At 37.9% G+C, this 23,043-nt stretch overlaps 1 protein-coding gene across 1 annotated transcript in view; it reads right to left on the bottom strand.

The window, feature by feature from the left end:
• Positions 1 to 23,043, bottom strand: part of ZNF804B (zinc finger protein 804B) — a 580,773-nt gene that overhangs the window by 87,030 nt on the left and 470,700 nt on the right. The window contains exon 2 of the mRNA XM_068972343.1: positions 18,199 to 18,342. Within this exon, the coding sequence (XP_068828444.1) occupies positions 18,199 to 18,342 (144 nt within the window). The remainder of the gene's footprint in view (positions 1 to 18,198; positions 18,343 to 23,043) is intronic.

Here is a 23,043-nt window from a genome sequence, read left to right as displayed (position 1 = left end):
TTCCTCTACTTCTGCCAAAAGCACAAGGAAATCCCCTCGCCCCATCTTCACTATAAAATAGAGCTTCCAAAGGTAAAATTCATAAACTCATGATGGTCTACCTAAGGTTGCAGCCTCCCCACCAGAGTTTTAATTCAAACTCATCTACTTTGAGCTTCTGGCATTTCCTCAACTATAGTTTATTTTTTTCTACCCTGCTACCGATTTCTTGGGTTTCCCTGGTGGCTCAGACAGTAAAATAAATCCCCCTGCAATGCAGGAGACTCGGGTTTGATCTGTGGATCAGAAAGACACACACCCCCTCCCGCCCCGGAGAAGGGAATGGCTACTCATTCCGGTATTCCTTTTGAATCCCTATACTTCAGTAAGTTGTGATTCCTATATCCACTCATCTATCTCTCCAGTTTTGAGTGGAGCAGTTTTCCCTGGAATCTTAGTTCTGTGATGGATCAAAGAAAAGTTGCTGATTTTCAGGTTGTTCAATTTTTTTCCTGGTTATATGGATTGGAGTGACAAGTTCCAAGTTCCATATATAATGAACTAGAAATTAGAGGTGCTTATTTATTTTTATATTTATAGAATACCCAGTTCTATATATATAGCACAAATGATTTTTGAACAAATGCCTAAAATAGTGAATTACTGAATGATTGCCATGACTATAGGATAAAAACAATGAATTAAAAATGATTTATATATAAAACATTGATCCCCTTTCTATCCTCTGGATTTATCATTAACATATGTTTGCAGTGAGCTCAGGCCTGACCTACACCTCTGGAATATTTTAGCTATTTTATTATACTGAGTATTATTTTATTACCTAAATTGCCAGTAGTTAATTTATATTGTTATATGGAGAATCTCATCTAGAACCAGATATTTCAAATACAATACTACTCAACAGGTAAAAAGAATAATATTGTCACTTGTAAATTTTGAACAATGAGATAAAAGGTGCTATCATTAAACACTGCAGAATTAATTTCATGCAATACTCACTTAGTATGGAGCTGTCATAATACGCTAGAATATTGTGTTAGGAAGCTATAATGGAAGTTGAAAAAACTAAAAAATAAGCGAGGAAAATGGAACCTATGGATCTGCCAACACAAAAAGCATATGCATGTTTTAGAACCAAGACTCTGCCAGTTTTTCATGCTGTCTGAAATCTGACCTACATCAAAGTGAAGTTGCTAAATTATGTTCATGAAGTAAAAGGCCAGTAGACGTTATGGCTCTAGGGACTGAAGAGCAGTAGCAAATTACTATTTTTTTTCCTCACTGTCTAGTCCAGGCCCAAGATTAAATTAAATGAGAGAGATTGTATTTAACCACAAAGTTATACAATAATCACTTCAGAGATAAAAGATACATTCAAGGTTTTTTCCAATTTACTTTCCATTTGATGAAAGAATTTCTCATACATTATTCTTAAAAAATCACAGTGGTAAAGAATCTTCCTGCCAATGCAGTAGTTGCAGGGGACATGAGTTCAATCATTGGGCTGAGAAGATCCCTGGTGAAGAAAATGGCAACCTACTCCAGTCTTCTTGCCTGGAAAATCCAATGAACAGAGGAGCCTGGTGGGCTACAGTCCATGGGGTCACAAAGACTCAGACATGAAGACAGTAGGAATCTCCCTGGGAAAGCATACCTGATAAAATATGCCTCCATCAGCTCTATTGTGTACTTATGCTAGACATGGGTTAGGGGTTGTTGTGCATTTTTAAATTTAATTGTCACAGTACCTCTCTGAGAAATGTAGCATTGGTTCAGTTTTACTAAGAAATAAAGGAGATAGTGGGGTACATGGAAAGAAAGATTGAGAGAAAGGAAGGGAGGGAGGAAGGAAGGAGAGAGGGAGGAATGGAAGGAGAGTAGGAGGGAGGGAGAGAAGAGGGTGGAAGGGACAGAGGCAGGCAGGGAGGGGAAAGAAGATGTGCAACGAGGCAGACTAGACTGCTGAGATGAGGATAAGTTGACATTAATCTAGCAAACCCCTGCTATGAAAGTAGAAGTGGAAAAGCAGAGACTGGGACAAAAAACAAGAGAACTGGCTAAAGTACACAAGAATAAATGAGCCACCAGGCTCCTATCCTGTTCTGACAGATATCCTGTTCTGAGCAGGCCTGCTCTCTTGAGAAAGTGAACCAGGTAGAAATCTAGGTTTAGGAATATCTGATTCTGTGACTGGTGATGGAAGTAAAGTCTGATACTGTAAAGAGTAATATTGCATAGGAACCTGGAACATTAGGTACATGAATCAAGGACAAATTGGAAGTGGTCAGACAGGAAACAAGAGTGAACATGGACATTTTAGGAATCAGTGAACTAAAATGGACTGGAATGGGTGAATTTAACTCAGATGACCATTATATCTACTACTGTGGGCAAGAATCCCTTAGAAGAAATGGAGTAGCCATCACAGTCAACAAGAGTCTGAAATGCAGTACTCGGATGCAGTCTCAAAAGTGACGGAATGATCTCTGTTCATTTCCAAGGCAAACCATTCAATATCACAGTAATCCAAGTCTCTGCCCTGACCAATAATGGTGAAGAAGCTGAAATTGAATGGTTCTGTGAAGACCTATGGAGAAGGCAATGGCAACCCACTCCAGTACTCTTGCCTGGAAAATCCCATGGATGGAGGAGCATGGTAGGCTGCAGTCTATGGGGTCGCTAAGAGTTGGACATGACTGAGCGACTTCACTTTCACTTTTCACTTTCATGCATTGGAGAAGGAAATGGTAACCTACTCCAGTGTTCTTGCCTGAGAATTCGAGGGATGGGGGAGCCTGATGGACTGCCATCTCTGGGATCACACAGAGTCGGACACGACTGAAGCAACTTAGCAGCAGCAGCATGAAGACCTATTTCATATCCTGAAAGATAATGCTGTAAAAGTGCTACACTCAATATGCCAGCAAATTTGGAAAACTCAAGAGTGGCCACAGGACTGGAAAACGTCAGTTTTCACTCCAATCCCAAAGAAAGGCAATGCCAAAGAATGCTTAAACTACTGCACAATTGCACTCACATCACACTAGTAAAGGAATGCTCTGAATTCTCCAAGCCTGGCTTCAGCAATATGTGAACCATGAACTTCCAGAGGTTCAAGCTGGTTTTAGAAAAGGCAGAGGGACCAGAGATATAATTGCTAACATCTGCTGGATTATGGAAAAAGCAACAGAGTTCCAGGAAAACATCTATTTCTGCTTTATTGACTATGTCAAAGCCTTTAACTGTGTGGATCGCAATAAACTATGGAAAATTCTGAAAGAGATGGGAATACCAGACCACCTGACCTGCCTCTTGAGAAACCTATATGCAGGTCAGGAAGCAACAGTTAGAACTGAACATGGAACAACAGACTGGTTCCAAATAGAAAAAGAAGTACATCAAGGCTGTGTATTGTCACCTTGCTTATTTAACTTATATGCAGAGCACATCATGAGAAATGCTGGGCTGGAAGAAGCATAAGCTGGAATCAAGATTGCTTGGAGAAATATCAATAACCTCAGATATGCAGATGACACCACCCTTATGGCAGAAAGTGAAGAGGAACTAAAAAGCCTCTTGATGAAAGTGAAAGAGGAGAGTGAAAAAAATTGGCTTAAAGTTCAACATTCTGAAAACCAAGATCATGACATCTGGTCCCATCACTTCATGGGAAATAGATGGGGAAACAGTGGAAACATTGTCAGACTTTATTTTTCGGGGCTCCAAAATCACTGCAGATGGTGACTGCAGCCATGAAATTAAAAGACGCTTACTCCTTGGAAGGAAAGTTATGACTAACCTAGATAGCATACTGAAAAGCAGAGACATTACTTTGCCAACAAAGGTCCATCTAGTCAAGGCTATGGTTTTTCCAATGGTCATGTATGGATGTGAGATTTGGAATGTGAAGAAAGCTGAGCGCTGAAGAATTGATGCTTTTGAACTGTGGTGTTGGAGAAGACTCTTGAGAGTCCCTTGGTCTGCAAGGAGATCCAACCAGTCAATCCTCAAGGAAATCAGTCCTGGGTGTTCACTGGAAGGACTGATGCTGAGGCTCAAGCTCCAATACTTTGGCTACATCATGCAAAGAATTGACTCATTGGAAAAGACTCTGATGCTGGGAGGGATGGGGGGCAGGAGGAAAAGGGGACGACAGAGGATGAGATGGCTGAATGGTATCACTGACCCGATGGACATGAGTCAGAGTGAACTCCGGGAGTTGGTGATAGACAGGAGGCCTGGTATGCTGCGATTCATGGGGTCGCAAAGAGTTGGACATGACTGAGCGAGTGAACTGAACTGAACTGATGAAGACCTACATGACCATCTAGAACTAACACCCCCAAAATATGTACTTTTCATTATAGGGGACTGGAATGCAAAAGTAGGAAATCAAGAAACACCTGGAGTACAGGCAAATTTTGCCTTAGAGTAAGAATGAAGCAGGCCAAAGACTACTGAGTTTTACAAGACAATGCACTGGTCACAGCAAACACCCTCTTCCAACAACACAAGAGAAGACTTTACACATGGATATCACCAGGTGGTCAATACCACAATCAGATTGATTATATACTTTGCAGCCAAAATGGAGAAGCTCTATAGTGTCAGCAAAAACAAGACCAGGAGCTGACCGTGGCTCAGATCATGAACTCCTTATTGCCAAATGCATACTGAAATTGAAGAAAGTAGGGAAAACCACTAGACCATTCAGGTATGACCTAAATTATGAATATAGAGTGGGAGTGCCTAAAGAACTATGGATGAAGGTTCATGACATTGTATAGGAAGCAGTGATCAAGACCATCCTCATGAAAAAGAAATGTAAAATGGCAAAATGTCTGAGGAGGCCTTACAAATAGCTCTGAAAGGCAAGGGAGACAAGGAAAGATATACCCATTTGAATGCAAAGTTCCAAACAATAGCAAGGAGACATAAAAAAGCCTTCCTCAGTGATCAATGCAAAGAAATAGAGGAAAACAATAGAATGGGAAAGACTAGAGATCTCTTCAAGAAAATTAGAGATACCAAGGGAACACTTCATGCAAAGATGCACAAAATAAAGGACAGAAATGGTATGGATCTAATAGACACAGAAGATATTAAGAAAAGGTGTCAAGAAAACACAGAAGAACTATATAAAAAAGATCTACATGATGATGGTGTGATCATTCACTTGGAGCCAGACATCCTGGACTGTAAAGTCAAGTAGGCCTTAGAAAGCTTCATTATAAACAAAGCTAGTGGAAGGATGAAATTCCAGTTGAGCTATTTCAAATCCTGAAAGATGATGCTGTGAAAGTGCTGCACTCAATATGCCAGCAAATTTGGAAAACTCAGCAGTGGCCACAGGACTGGAAAAGGGCAGGTTTCATTTCAATCCCAAAGAAAGGCAATGCAAAAGAATGCTCAAACTACTGCACAATTGCACTCATCTCACATGCTAGTAAAGTAATGCTCAAAATTCTCCAAGCCAGGCTTCAGCAATACATGAACCATGAACTTCCAGATGTTCAAGCTGGTTTTAGAAAGGCAGAGAAACCACAGATCAAATTGCCAGCATCTGCTGGATCATCAAAAAGGCAAGATAGTTCCAGAAAAACATCTATTTCTGCTTTATTGACTATGCCAAAGCCTTTGACTGTGTGGATCACAATAAACTGTGGAGAATTCTGAAAGAGTTGGACTTACCAGACCAACTGACCTGCCTCTTGAGAAATCTGGATACAGGTTAGGAAGCAACAGTTAGAACCGGACATAGAACAACAGACTGGTTCTAAATTGGGAAAGGAGTACGTCAAGGCTATATATTGTCACTCTGCTTATTTAACTTATATATAGAGTACATCATGAGAAATACTGGGCTGGATGAAGCACAGGCTGGAATCAAGATTACCAGGAGAAATATCAGTCACCTCAGATATGCAGATGACACCATCCTTATGGCAGAAAGTGAAGAAGAACTAAAGAACCTCTTGATGAAAGTGAAAGAGGAGAGTGAAAAAGTTGCCTTAAAGCTCAACATTCAGAAAACAAAGATCATGGCATCTGGTCCCATCACTTCATGGCAAGTAGATGGGGAAACAGTGGAAACAGTGTCAGACTTTGTGTTTTGGGGGCTCCAAAATCACTGAAGATTGTGACTGTAGCCATGAAATTAAAAGGTGCTTGCTACTTGGAAGAAAAGTTATGACCAACATAGACAGCATTTTAAAAAGCAGAGACATTACTTTGCCAACAAAGGCCCATCTAGTCAAAGCTATGGTTTTTCCAGTAGTCACATATGGATGTGAGAGGTGGACTATAAAGAGCTGAGCACCAAAGAATTGATGCTTTTGAACTGTGGTGTTGGAGAAGACTCTTGAGTGTCCCTTGGACTGCAAGGAGATCAAACCATCCATCCTAAAGGAAATTAGTCCTGAATATTCACTGGAAAGACTGATGCTGAAGCTGAAACTCCAATACTTTGGCCACCTGATGTGAAGAACTGACTCATTTTAGAGACCTTGATGCTGGGAAAGTTTGAAGGCAGGAGGAAAAGGGGATGACAGAGGATGACATGGTCGAATGGCATCACTGACTCAATGGATATGAGCTTGAGTAAACCCCAGGAGTTGGTGATGGACAGGGCGTCCTAGCATGCTGCAGTCCATGGAGTCACAGAGTTGGACACTACTGAGTGCCTGAACTGAACTGAACTGGTACCTCCTAGCAGCCACTATGAAAATGTTTGGTATAAAATAAAATGAGGAAGAGTAAAGTCTATAAGGTTCTGAAAGGAAGAATTAGGATCCAATTGACACATAACTTTTCAGGAGCAACACTAAAGGCTAAAAGCCAGTTGAAATGTAAGTAAAATGTAAGTGTAGAATAAACACATTTATATTTGCTGATAGACAAGGGCCGTAAAATTTTACCTTGTGAGTACGCGCTCAGGAAGCTTCTGCAAAGTAGGTTCCACCAAAAGGAGGAAATATGATATAGAAAGTCATGAGATCAAGGAAACAAGGAGTATAATCTAGGAGAGAAACAAAAGCATTCATAGGATGGTGACAAAGAGAAGTCCTGAAAGAAGATCTGTGCAGATCTGGAGAGCAAACTGGTAACACTGGAGCAGAAGGACAGAGGACTTTGTCCAAAAGGGGAGGGGCTGGGCTAGGACTGATTGACCTATTATTTCATTTATCTGATATTTTGTAATGATACTTTTTTCCTATTTACGGTAGATAGGTAAGAGATGAATTAGAAATAGGCAGAGACTTTAAATAATGAAGCACATTTAAGAATAAGGCAGTTTCTAACGCCAGCAATAAAATAAGTGTAAAAGAAAGAAAATATGATCATAAAGTAAGTAAAGTACCTTATGAAGATCAAATAAAAAATATTTACAAGTCATAATGATATAAATACTGAGCACTGTATTAACACAATAAAATATAAGTCCTATGGATTGATAAGATATAAACAAAAACATAGGAGGCAGATTAATATGTGTAATATAATCATAATTATGTCTATCTTTTATATGAGTTTATGATTTGATAATAAGCATTTAGAAACTTATGGACCAAATTGCAATTAAGTACTGTTACTCAATGTTCCATATTTATGTATTCCTTAATTTTTAAAATGAACAAGTATCCAAGCATTCCTTTTAAGAATTCATTTCATATAAAATATAGATCCAAATGTGATTTTAAATTGTACACAGAACTTTGGTTTATGTGTATCATAATTCAGTTACTCTCTTTTCACTCTATGTTCAGATTGCTTTTGGTATTTTTCTATTTTATATATCCTTGTGTATAAATCTTTGACATTAATGTGATTATTTTTCTAGAATATATGCCAGATGGAAATGTTAATAGGAAAAATTCACATTTTAAGTCTTTTGATAAATAATCCAAAGCTGAACATCAAAGATTGAAACAATTTATATCCCCCCAGCAATGTTTTATAGTTTCTAGTGTCTTACATCATGTCAACAGTGGGTAGTAAAATTCTACTTTCATATTTGACATATTTTTTTGAAAACTCTCCAAATTTGTATTTATCTGATCACAAGTGATATAAGATCATGTGTTCACATGTTGCAAGCCATGGACAATCTTCTAGAGGTACCCTTCTCCCTTTCTTTCCTTGTCACTGCTGTAAATACTTCAGTCATCTCTCAGGCTCCCTTCTGACTGCAGAACTGAGCTCGCTTACCTTCCAATCCCAATTTTAGATTTTTTCTTCTAAATCACAAATCTGATACTATCATTTGCTTACTTAAAAGCCCATGGAGACTAGTAATTTCCCACAGACTAAAGTCTGAAAGTCTTAGAGCAGAACACTACATCAGCATTAATATGGGTCCAGGTATTTTCTTAAGTTGTAAAAATGTATTTTCATGACAGCCTTTTCTTAACAATTATAAAGAACTTGTGATGTTGCTCACTACATTCACATTACTTACCTAAGGAGTGATTAAGGGTAATATCACAAAGATGGTGACACAGGTCATTCTTGACTTTGTTCCCTCTGATGAGAACAGCTAATAACCATCCAAGAACAAGACATCACTGAGAAAATCCTAGAATAAAGAGGTGAGGCTAAAGCACCCCTTGCATCATGGAGACCATGACGCTGAATTGCAAGGTGAGAGAAGCAGTTACACATGGATATTACTGTCCCTTCCCCAGGAGGCCAGTGAATCCATGTGGATGGGTCTCCCCTCAGTCTTCAGGTTCTCCAGTGAGCAAGGGGAATCCCGGGTGGATAGCCAACCCCTACCCCCAAAACTGTGTGTCACTTTGTGGGAGCCCTTTCCTTGATCTTGCCCCAGACTGCAAGGGAATCTGTAGGGCTCGACCACTGGGAATCTTATGACAGAGAAGTGAGGTGGAGGGTCTTAAAATAGCCAGCACTTGGACTTGGCAGACTGAGTTCATACCTACAGTGCCCAAGTAGAAATCCCAACCAGCAACAAAGTGAAAAGATAACCGATGAAATGGGAAAAACATTTTCAAGTTATCTATCTGATAAGGGATTAATGTCTAAAATATATGAAGAACTCATATAACTTAGTAAAAAGCTCAATAACATCTGCTGTGGCTATCATTTCACAATATATGTAAATCAAATCATCATGCTGTAACCTAAAACTTATACCCATTGATGTATAACAATTATATTTCAATACAATTAGCAGAAAAAAAAGCTGTGATTAATCAATGATGTGTGAATATATTGATGTAGGACCGAGTAGCATGATAAATTCTAGAAACTCACTTATTCAACTACTCAGTCACTAAAAAATTTGTATTAAGGCTTTCCTGTGTGCTAGACCTGCTCTAATTCCAGAAGTACAGGGATACATAGCCAACAGAGACAACAATGCCTCGTTCTTCTCTTTGTGAAGTTAACAGCAGGGAACAGGGTAAGGGGCAGAAATTTCAAAAGGTAATTTTTTTTTTTAAAGAGTATTAAACAATGGTGTGCTGGTATATCAAGTCTATGGAAAAATCAAATGAACTATATAAAGCCCTATTTGTATGTTTGTGGATCTCCTAAAATGGATAATTTCAAGCTACCAATGGTTTAAGAACCAGTTCACAAGATTCTTAAATATTAGACAGTTGGCTCTGGAGAGCCAGTATAAGTTGATTCCATCCCATTGACAATACCAATAGGGTATTACAATTTGGAGAACTGGCAACTGACTACCAAAGAAAAACCCTGCATAACAGATGTCACTGAGCTAAGGTACAAATGAAGACAGGAATCAGAAATTTGAAAATCATCTGAAAGAAAATTTCTGGAAGAAAGTGATATGACAAGTGCACTAAGGCAGGAACCACTTAGCACATCTGAAAAACAAAGCCAGAACATAGATTTTTCCTGTCAATGTATGGCAAAACCAATATAGTACTGTAAAGGAAAAAAATAAAAATTAATAAAAATTAATAATTAATAATAAATTGATTTTTCAGTTAGGAGGTAACCTTAAGATTAAAAAGCCTCTATAGGGTGAAACCAGTATTTTGGAAAAGTTGAATTATGATCCAGAAGCAATTATAAGACCAGTCTTGGTTCTTTTATACTTCTTTGCTAATAGAGTTTCTACTTACTGGTGGGTAATTCTTGGGTGAGAGGGCTGTGGGTCAGGTATAGGAATTTAAAATCTACCAGAAACCTGAGGTTATAGAATGCAAAATACGGCAGGAAATAAGTGTGATTCTGTTTTACCAACATTTATGGTTCTGAGAGTGTTCATTCTAGACACTATAATTTGTATTTCTTCTTTAATCTTACAAACCATACAAATCAAATATACTTTTAAATGCTGTTGCCATGTTAAGATGAGTAGTAGTTTAAATATGATATAATGAAATGCATCACTGAGCAGTATTTGGATAAAACATAAATCAAATTATAGGAACAATGCAAGGGTAATTAAATCAAATTCATTTAGCATCTTTGAGAATCTTTTCCACTTGGAGTCAAGATGAAAAGAGATAATTTTGTTTTGCTTATTTTATCTGCAGCAAGTAAAGATGGAGGAAAATCTGAAACAGTAATTTAAGAATGAATCAGTTGGAGTTCAAATCCAAGCTTGAGACGTGAACAACTACTCCTGAGTGAAAATAAATCCTATTGTGAAGAAAATGAAGATTAGTAGGATTAAATGTCACATGTGGAGGATCTAAAAGTGGATTCTTTTTTTTTATTACTGAAGATATATTTATGGGTTAATTGTATGGAGATCCGGCTCATTTGTTTTCTCTAAACTGAGATGAGTCAGAATGTCTCTGGGGCAGAAGAAACTTGTATTGCTTCTGAGAATGTGTATTATTTGTTTCAGTATTATGCATTTGCAGCTAACAGTCCCCACTTGTTACTGACATGGTAGTTATATTAATAGTTACAATACTTTCTTTATCCAAGCAATTATAATTTGTATACACATTCAAATTGCTTTAGCATTAATGCCCAGTATTTCACAGAAAATTTTAATAAGTTCAAGGCAATAGCTAAAAAAATCATTATTTTCAAAAACTTGAGTTACGTATAGAACATGATTGTCAAATCTAGAAATTCATTTTTTATTGTTGAAGAAATAGAAAAAAATAGCTTTGTAATTATTGATAAGCTTTTTCTAAGAGAAGCATATCTCAATTTTTATTAAATTATAGAAAACATTATTTGGAGAAGGTAATGGCAACCCATGCCAGTACTCTTGCCTGGAAAATCCCATGGACAGAGGAGGCTCGTAGGCTGCAGTCCATGGGGGCGCTAAGAGTTAGACACGACTGAGCAACTTCACTTTCACTCTTCACTTTTATTCACTGGGGAAGGAAATGGCAACCCACTCCAGTGTTCTTGCCTTGAGAATCCCAGGGATGGAGGAGCCTGGTGGGCTGCCTTCTATGGGGTCGCAGAGTCAGACATGACTGGAGACTTAGTAGCAACAGCAACGGGGGCAAAAAACATTACTAAATGTCCAATGGAATTAGTTCAAAGCTATGAGTCCCAGATTATTTTACTTCATTCTTAAAAGTTATGTGTTAACTTCAGTTCAGTTCAGTTCACTCAGTCATGTCCAGCTCTTTGCGACCCCATGAGCTGCAGCACGCCAGGCCTCCCCTCTCCATCACCAACTCCTGGAGCCTACCCAAACTCATGTCCATTGAATCCGTGATGCCATCCAATCATCTCATTCTCCATCATCCCCTTTTACTCCTGCCCTCAATCTTTCCCAGCATCAGGGTCTTTTCAAATGAGTCAGCTCTTCGCATCAGGTGGCCAAAGTGTTGGAGATTCAGCTTCAACATCAGTCCTTCCAATGAACACCCAGGACTGATCTCCTTGAGGATTGATTGGTTGGATCTCCTTGCAGTCCAAGGGACTCTCAAGAGTCTTCTCCAACACCACAGTTCAAAAGGATCAATTCTTCGGTGCTCAGCTTTTTCATAGTACAACTCTCACATCCATACATGACTACTGAAAAAACCATAGCCTTAACTAGATGGACCTTTGTTGGCAAAGTAATGTCTCTGCTTTTTTAATATGGTGGCTAGGCTGGTCACAACTTTTCTTCCAAGGAATAAGCGTCTTTTAATTTCATGGCTGCAGTCACCATCTGCAGTGATTTTGGAGCCCCCCAAAATAAATTATCTCATTGTTTCCACTGTTTCCCTATCTATTTCCCATGAAGTGATGGGACCAAATGCTATGATCTTAGTTTTCTGAATGTTAAGGTTTAAGCCAAATTTTTCATTCTCCTCTTTCACTTTCATCAAGAGGCTCTTTAGTTCTTCTTCACTTTCTGCCATAAGGGTGGTGTCATCTGCATATCAGAGGTTATTGATATTTCTCACAACAGTCTTTATTCCAGCTTGTGCTTCATCTAGCCCAGCATTTTTCATGATGCACTCTATATATAAATTAAATAAGCAGGGTGACATTATACAGCCTTGACATACTCCTTTCCCGATTTAGAACCAGTCTGGTGTTCCATGTCCATTTCTAACTATTGTTTCCTGACTTGCACACAGGTTTCTCAAGAGGCAGGTCAGTTGGTCTGGTAATTCCATCTCTTTTAGAATTTTCCACAGTTTACTGTGACCCACATAGTCAAAGGCTTTGGCATAGTCAATAAAGCAGAAATAGATGTTTTTCTGGAACTCTCTTGCTTTTTCCATGATCCAGCAGATGTTGGCAATTTGATCTCTGGTTCCTCTGCCTTTTTTAAAACGAGCTTGAACATTTGGAAGTTCACGGGTCACATATTGCTGAAGCCTGACTTGGAGAATTTGAGAATTACTTTACTAGCGTGTGAGATGAGTGCATTTGTGCAGTAGTTTGAGCATTCTTTGGCATTGCCTTTCTTTAGGATTGGAATGAAAACTGACCTTTTCCAGTCCTGTGGCCACTGCTGGGTTTCCAAATTTGCTAGCATATTGAGTGCAGCACTTTCACAGCATCATCTTTTAGGATTTGAAATAGCTCATCTGGGATTCCATCACCTCCACTCGCTTTGTAGTGGTACTTCCTAAGGCCCACTTGACTTCACACTCCAGAATGTCTGGCTCTAGGTGTGTGATCATACCATTGTCATTAACTGGGGTATGAAGATCTTTTTGTACAGTTTTTCTATGTATTCTTGCCACTTCTTCTTAATATCTTCTGCGTCTGTCAGGTCCATACAATTCCTCTCCTTTATTGAGCCCATCTTTGCATGAAATGTTCCCTTGGTATCTCTAATTTTCTTGAAGAAATCTCTAGTCTTTCCCATTCTATTGTTTTCCTCTATTTCTTTGCATTGATCACTGAGGAAGGCTTTCTTATGTCTCCTTGCTTTTCTTTGGAACTCTGCATTCAAATGCGTATATCTGTCCTTTTCTCCTTTGCTTCTCTTCTTTTCTCAGCTACTTTTTAAGACCTCCTCAGACAGCCATTTTGCTTTTTTGCATTTCTTTTTCCTGGGGTTAGTCTTGATCCCTATCTCCTGTACAATGTCATGAACCTCTGTCCATAGTTCATCAGGCACACTGTCTATCAGATCTAGTCCTTTTTTTTTTAAATAAATGTATTTATTTATTTATTATTATTTTTTTTTAAATTTTAAAATCTTTAATTCTTACATGTGTTCCCAAACATGAACCCCCCTCCCACCTCCCTCCCCATAACATCTCAGTGGGTCATCCCCATGCACCAACCCCAAACATGCTGTATCCTGCGTCAGACATGGACTGGCGATTCAATTCTTACATGATAGTATACATGATAGAATGCCATTCTCCAAAATCATCCCACCCTCTCCCTCTCCCTCTGAGTCCAAAAGTCCGTTATACACAGCTGTGTCTTTTTTCCTGTCTTGCATACAGGGTCGTTATTGCCATCTTTCTAGATTCCATATATATGTGTTAGTATACTGTATTGGTGTTTTTCTTACTGGCTTACTTCACTCTGTATAATCGGCTCCAGTTTCATCCATCTCATCAGAACTGATTCAAATGAATTCTTTTTAACGGCTGAGTAATACTCCATTGTGTATATGTACCACAGCTTTCTTATCCGTTCATCTGCTGATGGACATCTAGGTTGTTTCCATGTCCTGGCTATTATAAACAGTGCTGCCATGAACATTGGGGTACATGTGTCTCTTTCAATTCTGGGTCCTTTAAATCTATTTGTCCCTTCCACTGTATAATCATAAGTGTTAACTTACTTCTCTATAATTACAATAAATCTGTGAATAATATGATCTTTGCAATAAAGTGAATTAAACACATAGAACTGCTATTTAGATACAAGGTGACATAAATGCTTTAGAAATCACTTATTAAACTGCAAGATCCTGAGTAATTATAAATGAGAGAAGGAAAGTAGAGAGGGTTACCCTGCCAACAGTAGAGGCCAGATATTTACTCTGAATCCCCATGAAAATAAAATTAAGGCAACTCTTCCTGTTAGTTAGGCTAGAAAATACTTCCATCCAAAACCCTACTACCGTTGTTATAATCAGCATCACAATCAAGAAGAGCTCCTACTGAAGCAAGAACCAAATAGACATATTTAGCTTTGGAATTTGAAAAAAAAAAAAAAGGTTTTTGCATATTTTACTTTGTGCATACTTCCTATTTTCTGTATCTAAAATTGTTTCATTTAAAAGGCAAATTGTAAACTCAGCTTCATTTAGAGTTCAGGTAATTTTCAAAATATTTTGGACCAAAATAAATCTTTAGATGGGAGTATTTCAATATTGATCTAAGAAAGTAGTCTTATGAGGTCTGTGGTAAATTATTTCAGTGTTACCCAAAGTGGGCAGCAAGTACAAAATTCTGCACAATATTAATGATCCTTTGATCAAAAGGAATTTAGAAAGTGCTGTTAAGTCAGCTTACCATGAGATCTCAGCTTTTTTCATATCAAGATGTAAGTTATCAATCTGTGTATTAAATCTACTGAAGCATATGTTGAAATACAGCCATAAGACAGGCGGGGATCCCAGACAGAGGGAAGATTATGAGCCAATATGAGCAGGTGGAAAAGCATAATGAATCTTTTAAGAAATAGGAAAATTCTGGGTTTGGAGGAGATAAATCTGGAAATAGATGCCAAGCCAAACTGTGGGTATCTTGAATGACAAACTAAGTAATTCAGACTTTTACAAAATGTCAGCCAGCAGTCATTGAAGATTTCCAAGGGGAGTGATTGAATAAATGTGAGAGCTTGGAAAGATCAATCTAGCTGTTAATGGATAGGTCAGTGTAGAACATGGAAAATACTAGAAGCAGGGAGTCCAGTTAGAAGCCGCTAGCAAAGAATCAGGAGTGAGATTAACATAGATGGTGGAAAGAGAATGCAAAGGGAAGATGGAGAATGAGGTCTATTGCAAGAGAAGAATGGGAGAAATGAAGGAGAGTGTCAAAGATGTTTAAAGTCCCCAAGACACTGAGGATGACTTTAGTGATCACAATGTTTCCTTTTGCAGCTTCTTTATGTGTGGGTCATGCTTTATAACTGCCCCCATGCCTCTCTACCATAAAGGTAACTTTCCATTCTTAGTTGGTTAACATAGCTAACTTCTAATTCATTTTTAGGATTTCTATTTCATTTGTCAACTCGTCATTCCTAAACAATTTTTATATGTTCTCTTAGTATCCTAGATAATAATTTCTCTAATATTGAATCTTTGCAACCGCATGGACTGTAGCCTACTAAACTACTCTGTCCATGGATTTTTCCAGGTAAGATATTAGGCCTCCTGAAATTAGGGGTCAAAATTTTCCACTGGCTATAATCAGCACAAAAGCAAATAATGGACACTCAATCACTGCTTGAACAAGGAGCATGCCTAGGACTGTTAGAAAGCTAGGAATCTTAAAAAAAGAAGAAATGGGGAAATAGATGGAATATAAGCACTGAGGAAGGGTTGTTTTATCAAAATGTGAGAAAGACAATAGAAATAGAATTAAGGAAAGTGATAAAAAAAGGAACTGATGAGGCAGAATTCCAGAGTGAAATGCAGGCTGTAGAAGGCAGATCAAGTGTGGACAATTCACCCTCCTGTAGTCCAATACTTTCTACAAAGGAGGCCGTGTACTCCTCCATTTCCTCACCTTAGCTCCTTGTGTTTCCACTCTCAAGAATGCCACCCCATCTTGAATCTCTTTTTCCATATTTACTTGTATATATCTAAAACACTGATCAAATATCACTGTCCCATGAGACCTTCCATGGTCACTTATTTCTCCACATCTCCAGAATAAATTTTTTCTTAAAATGCAACCTGAGGCACTCCTACATAAAATTCACTTTGGGTGATGCTTTTGGGAAATTTGTCTTTATAGATATATTTTATCTAATAAAGGACACAAAGATAATATAATCATTTTACAGTTCCAAATGAAGTAGTAGATTTAAGCAAAATGTAGGTGGGGTAAGATCATGGCAATTGTACCTAAACCCACTGATCAAACTGCAAGTCATAGAAAGAAAGAAAACTTGATCTCATATACTTCCTTATGGAAAGGTACAACACACTCTCTACTATGTTTTTGCCAAGAAACCAGCAGTTTGACCAGGTTTTATCTGTAACAATCAATTTAAAGGAAATACAGAAGACAGAAAAAATGTGAAAAGACAACACTGAGTTGTATTCAGCAAAATCTCAAATGTGTGAAACAATCCTATTTTTCAACAAACAAATTGCAAGGAGCACAATTTAAAGGGGGAGTGGAAAACCCATAGTTTAAATAAATATTAAAAGAAACTTTAAGATGTATCAGCTAAAATTGTGATACATTTGGATTTCAACGAACCCAAATTCACAAATCATTTATGAGACAAATGACCTATGAACACTGTTAACTTTTAGGCATGATGATGGCTATGTTGTTTAAGCATCATTAAACATCTTGAAATATTTTCACATGAAATGATACGATATCTGGAGTTTGCTTCAAAATAATCCAAGGTGGTGGCAGGTGTGAGGAGTAAATTGTGGTATTGTGAATGCAACAAGACAGATCATTGTTGGAGTTGGATGGTAGTCACATACTTCATTTATAAATATATATTTGAAAAATTATATTTTGTATCATTTTAAAATACAAGTTCCTGAGCCCTATCTTAGAACTACTGAGTTAGAATAGCTAAAGGAGAATCCAGAAATCTGCATTGTTAACAGGTTCCAAAGTGATGATTACACAGACTAAGATTTGGAAATCTCAATCCTGAACAATGATTCCTGTCGTTCTTGTTCTTGTCAGAGACATTCAGTCAATTACATATTCATGCTCTAGTTTGAAGGATATTAATAGAAACTGTAAACGCCATATATTTTATATGTACTCAATACATATTAGTGATGTTATTCAAAATATTTATTGCTTTTCACTCTGAATAAATATTGTAGATCTAGATTATACAAGATTTACCCATATATTCCATGATATTAGGATTGTGCAACTTCTCAGCTCTTAGCAATAATCCTATGGCCATATGGGATTTCTTTCTTAGTGGTGTTTGACACCTATAATTCCTAAAGTGCTAATGTCCTCATACATCATGCAGCAATGATAAAATTTAACAGATGAGAATAATAACCTGCTCTTTCACAGACAAATGGAAAAGAGAGAATCTTAGCATCTTGTGTAGAATATCAACACTGATTTTATTTATATATTTATATCTTCCATTACCCCTCAGCTTTGCCTTTGTCTGAGACTGTCTTTGTTAGCTTGTCTGCAATGGTTCATTTATTAAGTAATCACTTTGATTTTCCTAAGAGGATATTCTTATGAAAAATATAACATTCTATTGAAAAAAATTTCCCCCCAAACTTAGTATTCCCTATACCTTGGAACTCAAAAAAATTCTATGCTACATCTTATCCTAATACTCGTCCAGTATTCTAGATCTGCCACTAAGTAGCTAGGTGGTTTTGAATCTGGCCCTATTTTTACTGAGTCCTGGTTTCCTCACACATGTAATCCTAAAATAAATGTCAGTCTATTGGATCCTCTATTCTTTCTAGGAAAACGTATTTTACTTACTATTAAAACAAAAAACACAACTTTCGAGGAGAAAAACCTGGTGTAACATCTCAGCAACTTAGATGAGGATAAATAAGGCCAGTTGCAGATGTTGTATTTTGAAAGTAGAAATCCAGGAATATGAAGGTTATTTCCCACTTCAGCTTACCTGCTTATGAGCATGGTCATAAGAATTAATATGATTGTCAAACTCCTGGTGTTTGTGGTACTGCTTGTCACATAACTCACAGTAAAAGTTTGCCTTTACATCTTCCAGGGCCTTTGCTGTGGACTTCTCCTTTTCTGGAAAATCCTTTGGAAAAAAAAAAAGGCAAAAATGTTGGTTATATTTCTAATAGCATAACCAGATCTCATATTAATCAAGTTGGTAATTTAATTTTACTGTAACTCAAAGGAGATGGTTAGCCTCATTACATTTAAGAAGTCTATGGCACAATGGAAGCAACTTTCAGCTTGGCCTAATCCTAAGTTATCAATGAACATACAATGACTTATCCTAAAGGAGCTGAGCCCTTAGCTTCAGTGTGGTCATTACTGTTTGTTTTCTTGCCATCTGTCTCCAGGTGTGATACTGCTGACCCATCTAACTATAATATCACCACCATGACCTCTACCTAACCAGTGACCCATCCCCAAACTGTAAGACCTCTCTACTATAAAATTTTATCGGGCATTGATTGCATTCTTTTGTAATATTCACCTACTGCTTCATGTACTTTAGCATACCTGAGATCTTAAGTGTTGGGACTTACTATTCTCTCTTTACATTATGCCTTTCCCACCTTGATAACTGGTGAGCCTTTTCTCAACATCCAGTTCTTGGACCCTCTCAGAATCCTTTTCCATGGTATTTCAAGGAGGAGAAAGCCTCCATTATGTTGCTTATTACCAAACACATCTATGATCATTCCTACTTTGTTTTTTTCACAGACATTTCTTTCTTTGATATTACCCCTTATATTTTTGTATTCCACACAATTCTGTCTTCAGCCAACTGATTTATCCAATTCATACACTCTCCCAGGGTAATCACTTTCATACCATAGTTCAGTTCAGTTCAGTCACTCAGTCATGTCCGACTCTTTGCGACCCCATGAATCACAGCACACCAGGCCTCCCTGTCTATCACCAACTCCCGGAGTTCACTCAAACACGTTATACCATAGTTAGAACCTTATTTATCCAAAATCTCTAACTTTGGCCTAAGCTTCTTCCACAAACATTAGCTCCTGCTAGGCATTGCTAATGAGTGTGTTACAATTTTCAAAATTATTTTTAATTAATTTTCATTGGGGTATAATTGGTCTAAAATATTGTGTTAGTTTCTCTTGTACAGCAAAGTGAATCATCTATATTTATACGTATATCCCCTCTTTTTTTGTATTTCCTTCCTATTTAGGTCAACAGAGAGCACTGAATAGAGAGCTCCCTGAGCTATATAGTAAATTCTCATTAGTTAACTGTTTACAATTTTAACTACACTCCATCTCAAACAGAATTTTGGCCACATAATTTCCCCACTTAAAATCCTCTTGAATTTTCTCATTGCCTATAGAATAATAGTGACAAATGCATATGTTCCCATATTACCCTCTTAAATTTTATCATCAGACATGCCATATGATATTTTAAAAATTGTTTTCATGTCTATGGTTCCCATAAATATTTTAAAGGCAAGAATTGTTTTATTCATTTCTGTGTCAACAGTATCAAACATATTATCTAGCCCAGAATAGGTCCTTATTTAATATGCATGATATAAATTAATGGATAATGATGGCTTACATATTCATGCCTCTTACCATTCTGCAAGTTCTGCTCTATTATCCTAGTGCCTAGATGAAAGAACAGCTGGCATGTAAAGGATGCCAAATAAATATGCATAAAGAATGGGTGAACAAAATAAAGAATGGATTTTAGCTTTGTTTCTCCAAAATGACTAACCTTCTATGAAAAGAAACTGGGCCATAAGTCTAAATCATAGGGGTATCATTGCCCAGACTAGAAAGCAATCTGGGAAGATTCTCACAGGGTTGGATGAACTGATGAGGCAATTAATCTAGATATGGGAACATAGTGATTCAAGCACCAATATGAGTCTAACACACATAGCAAGAAGCAGGAAGGACCTTAGTACATTAATAAAGAGCAAATTAGACTAAATATCCAGAGTGCCTAGCTAAGAGAGTTGAAGTAGAAATCTGGTTACATTCTAGGTTAATGGGGCATATCAAAGCTACTTGATAGGATATATTCAGAAACAAGAAGGTGGACACCAATTTCAAGACCAATAAACCAGTTGCTGAAGGAATTGACATTATACAGTTACTTAATAACTGTGGGAGCAGTAGTAGTAGGCTACTATTGACTAGTAGATTTAAAATCAGGGGAAATAATTATTTTTTCGTCCAGTCTTTCTCACTAGAAATTACGGTCTTTCTCAGTATAATTTTAGCAATTGGATTGGAACGAGTGTCTACATTGGTTTACCCACAGTTCTTACTTTACAGTGGCACAGCCTCAGAAAATTGACCATGTGCTTGGACATTGAGCAACTCTGCCTCAGCTTCATTAACTGGAGTTGCATAACAGGTGACAACAACTGAGAATTCAGGGTGAATTTGTCAGTAAAAATGTATTTTCACATTATTCCAGATTATGATTACACAAAGGATTTTATGACAATAGCTTCATGGCCAGAGTAGAGCTTTTCCAGTTAGTCTCAGCATCTATATCTAAATATCTTTTATTTCTAAAACACCCTTTAATTATGATATTACATGGCTCTCAATGAAAAAAGTTATGAGTTCTAATCTCACAACATTTTAGTCTATATCATTCCCTATAAACGTTCACATTTTACAAAGCCATCTGACTAAATTACATACCCTGTTTCTTGCTTAATTTTTCTTGTCAGGATATGGTACTGATACACCCATTTCTCTTTCCTCTAAGGGACTATTGATATTCTACCATGGCATATCCTAGTCCCCTGATTAAAAGAGGAAGGATACATAAGTGGATAAATTAGCAAGCCATACAGGGTTCACAATAGTTTGTCCTTCAAAGCCAGAAGTAAATGCATAAGCCCAACAGTAGAGACTAGGGAATAGAAATGGGAAAAAAACCTGAGAGTCTCAGGCAGAGGAGATACAATCCAAGAGTTGGGTAGGCATAGCAGAATCATAGAGGAAAAAAAGAGAAAAAAAGAGATTTCTTAAGGATTTTTGGCAAAACTTGAAACTGAGATTAGGGCGAGAGCTACTTTCAGTAAAAGAACCACAACCTAGTCACTCATGGCATTGCTTGGAATGAAGTAGACCAGTTCTGACGTGTAAAAGTAGACTCTCTATGGAGATGAAGCTGAGTTGGTCCAGTCCTGTATGTTCCAGCAGGCTGGAGGGTAAGGTCTCAGACTAGTAGAGAAGCCATCATGTAATTTAATCTTGCAATTTATTAATAGCAGAACAGGCAACCAATACTTAGTAATTCAATGATTTGCATGAAATCACGTAACATTAAGGCAGGGGTGCACTTTCCATTGTATCATGCTGTCATCCACTCACTTTTCCACTCATCTAACTATACTTTCATCCTGTTATTATCAAGCACTTGTACAGGCAAGAATCTCTTAATAGGCAACTTTAACAGTTAATTTCTTAATAAGTCTTTCTTCAGACTTTAACAGTGTAGCATGGGAGAATTACAGGCTTCCCTAGTGGCATCATCAACTCAATAAACATGAGTTTGAGCAAACTCCAGGTGATCATGAAGGACAGGGAAGCTTGGTGTGCTACAGACCGTGGGGTATCAAAGAGTCGGACATGACTGAGCGACTGAACAACAACCGGTATCTCAGTGGTAAAGGATCCACCTGCAGTGCAGGAGATTTTAATTCGATCCCTGGTTTGGAAAGATCCCCTGGAGAAGGAAGTGGCAACCAACCCCAGTATTCTTGCCTGGGAGATCCCATGGAAAAGAAGCCTGGCAGGCTACAGTTCACGGGGTCACAAAAGATTCAGACATACCTTAGCACCTAAACAAAGAAGGAGCAAAGTGGAAGAATTACATGTGAAGAGATGAACGCTGTAAATTGCAATACAGTAATAATCATCAGTTCAGTTCAGTTCAGTCGCTCAGTCGTGTCCAACTTTTTGCAACCCAATGAATCACAGCATGCCAGGCCTTCCTGTCCATCACCATCTCCCAGAGTTCACTCAGACTCAGGTCCATCGAGTCCATGATGCCATTCAGCCACTCATCCTCGGTCGTCCCCTTCTTTTCCTGTCCCCAATCCCTCTCAGCATCAGAGTCTTTTCCAATGAGTCAACTCTTCCCATGAGGTGGCCAAAGTACTGGAGCTTCACCTTTATCATCATTTCTTCCAAAGAAATCCCAGGGTTGATCTCCTTCAGAATGGACTAGTTGGATCTCCTTGCACTCCAAGGGACTCTCACGAGTCTTCTCCAACACCACAGTTCAAACGCATCAATTCTTTGGCGCTCAGCCTTCTTCACAGTCCAACTCACATCCATACACGACCAGAGGAAAAACCATAGCCTTGACTAGACAGACCTTAGTCGGCAAAGTAATGTCTCTGCTTTTGAATATACTATCTAGGTTGATCATAACTTTTCTTCCAAGGAGTAAGTGTCTTTTAATTTCATGCCTGCAGTCACCATCTGCAGTGATTTTGGAGCCCCAAAAAATAAAGTCTGACACTGTTTCTACTGTTTCCCCATCTATTTCCCATGAAGTGATGGGACCAGATGCCATGATCTTTGTTTTCTGAATGTTGAGCTTTAAACCAACTTTTTCGCTGTCCTCTTTCACTTTTATCAAGAGGCTTTTTAGTTCCTCTTCACTTTCTGCCATAAGGGTGGTGTCATCTGCATATCTGAGGTGATTGATGTTTCTCCCGGCAATCTTGATTCCAGCTTGTGCTTCTTCCAGTCCAGCGTTTCTCATGATGTACTCTGCATAGAAGTTAAAT

This window comes from Capricornis sumatraensis, chromosome 5 (genome assembly GCF_032405125.1).
Source record: "Capricornis sumatraensis isolate serow.1 chromosome 5, serow.2, whole genome shotgun sequence".
Taxonomy (NCBI): Eukaryota; Metazoa; Chordata; class Mammalia; order Artiodactyla; family Bovidae; genus Capricornis; species Capricornis sumatraensis.
The sequence above is the reverse complement of the archived record's forward strand: the minus strand, read 5'-3'. Positions and strand labels throughout refer to the sequence as shown.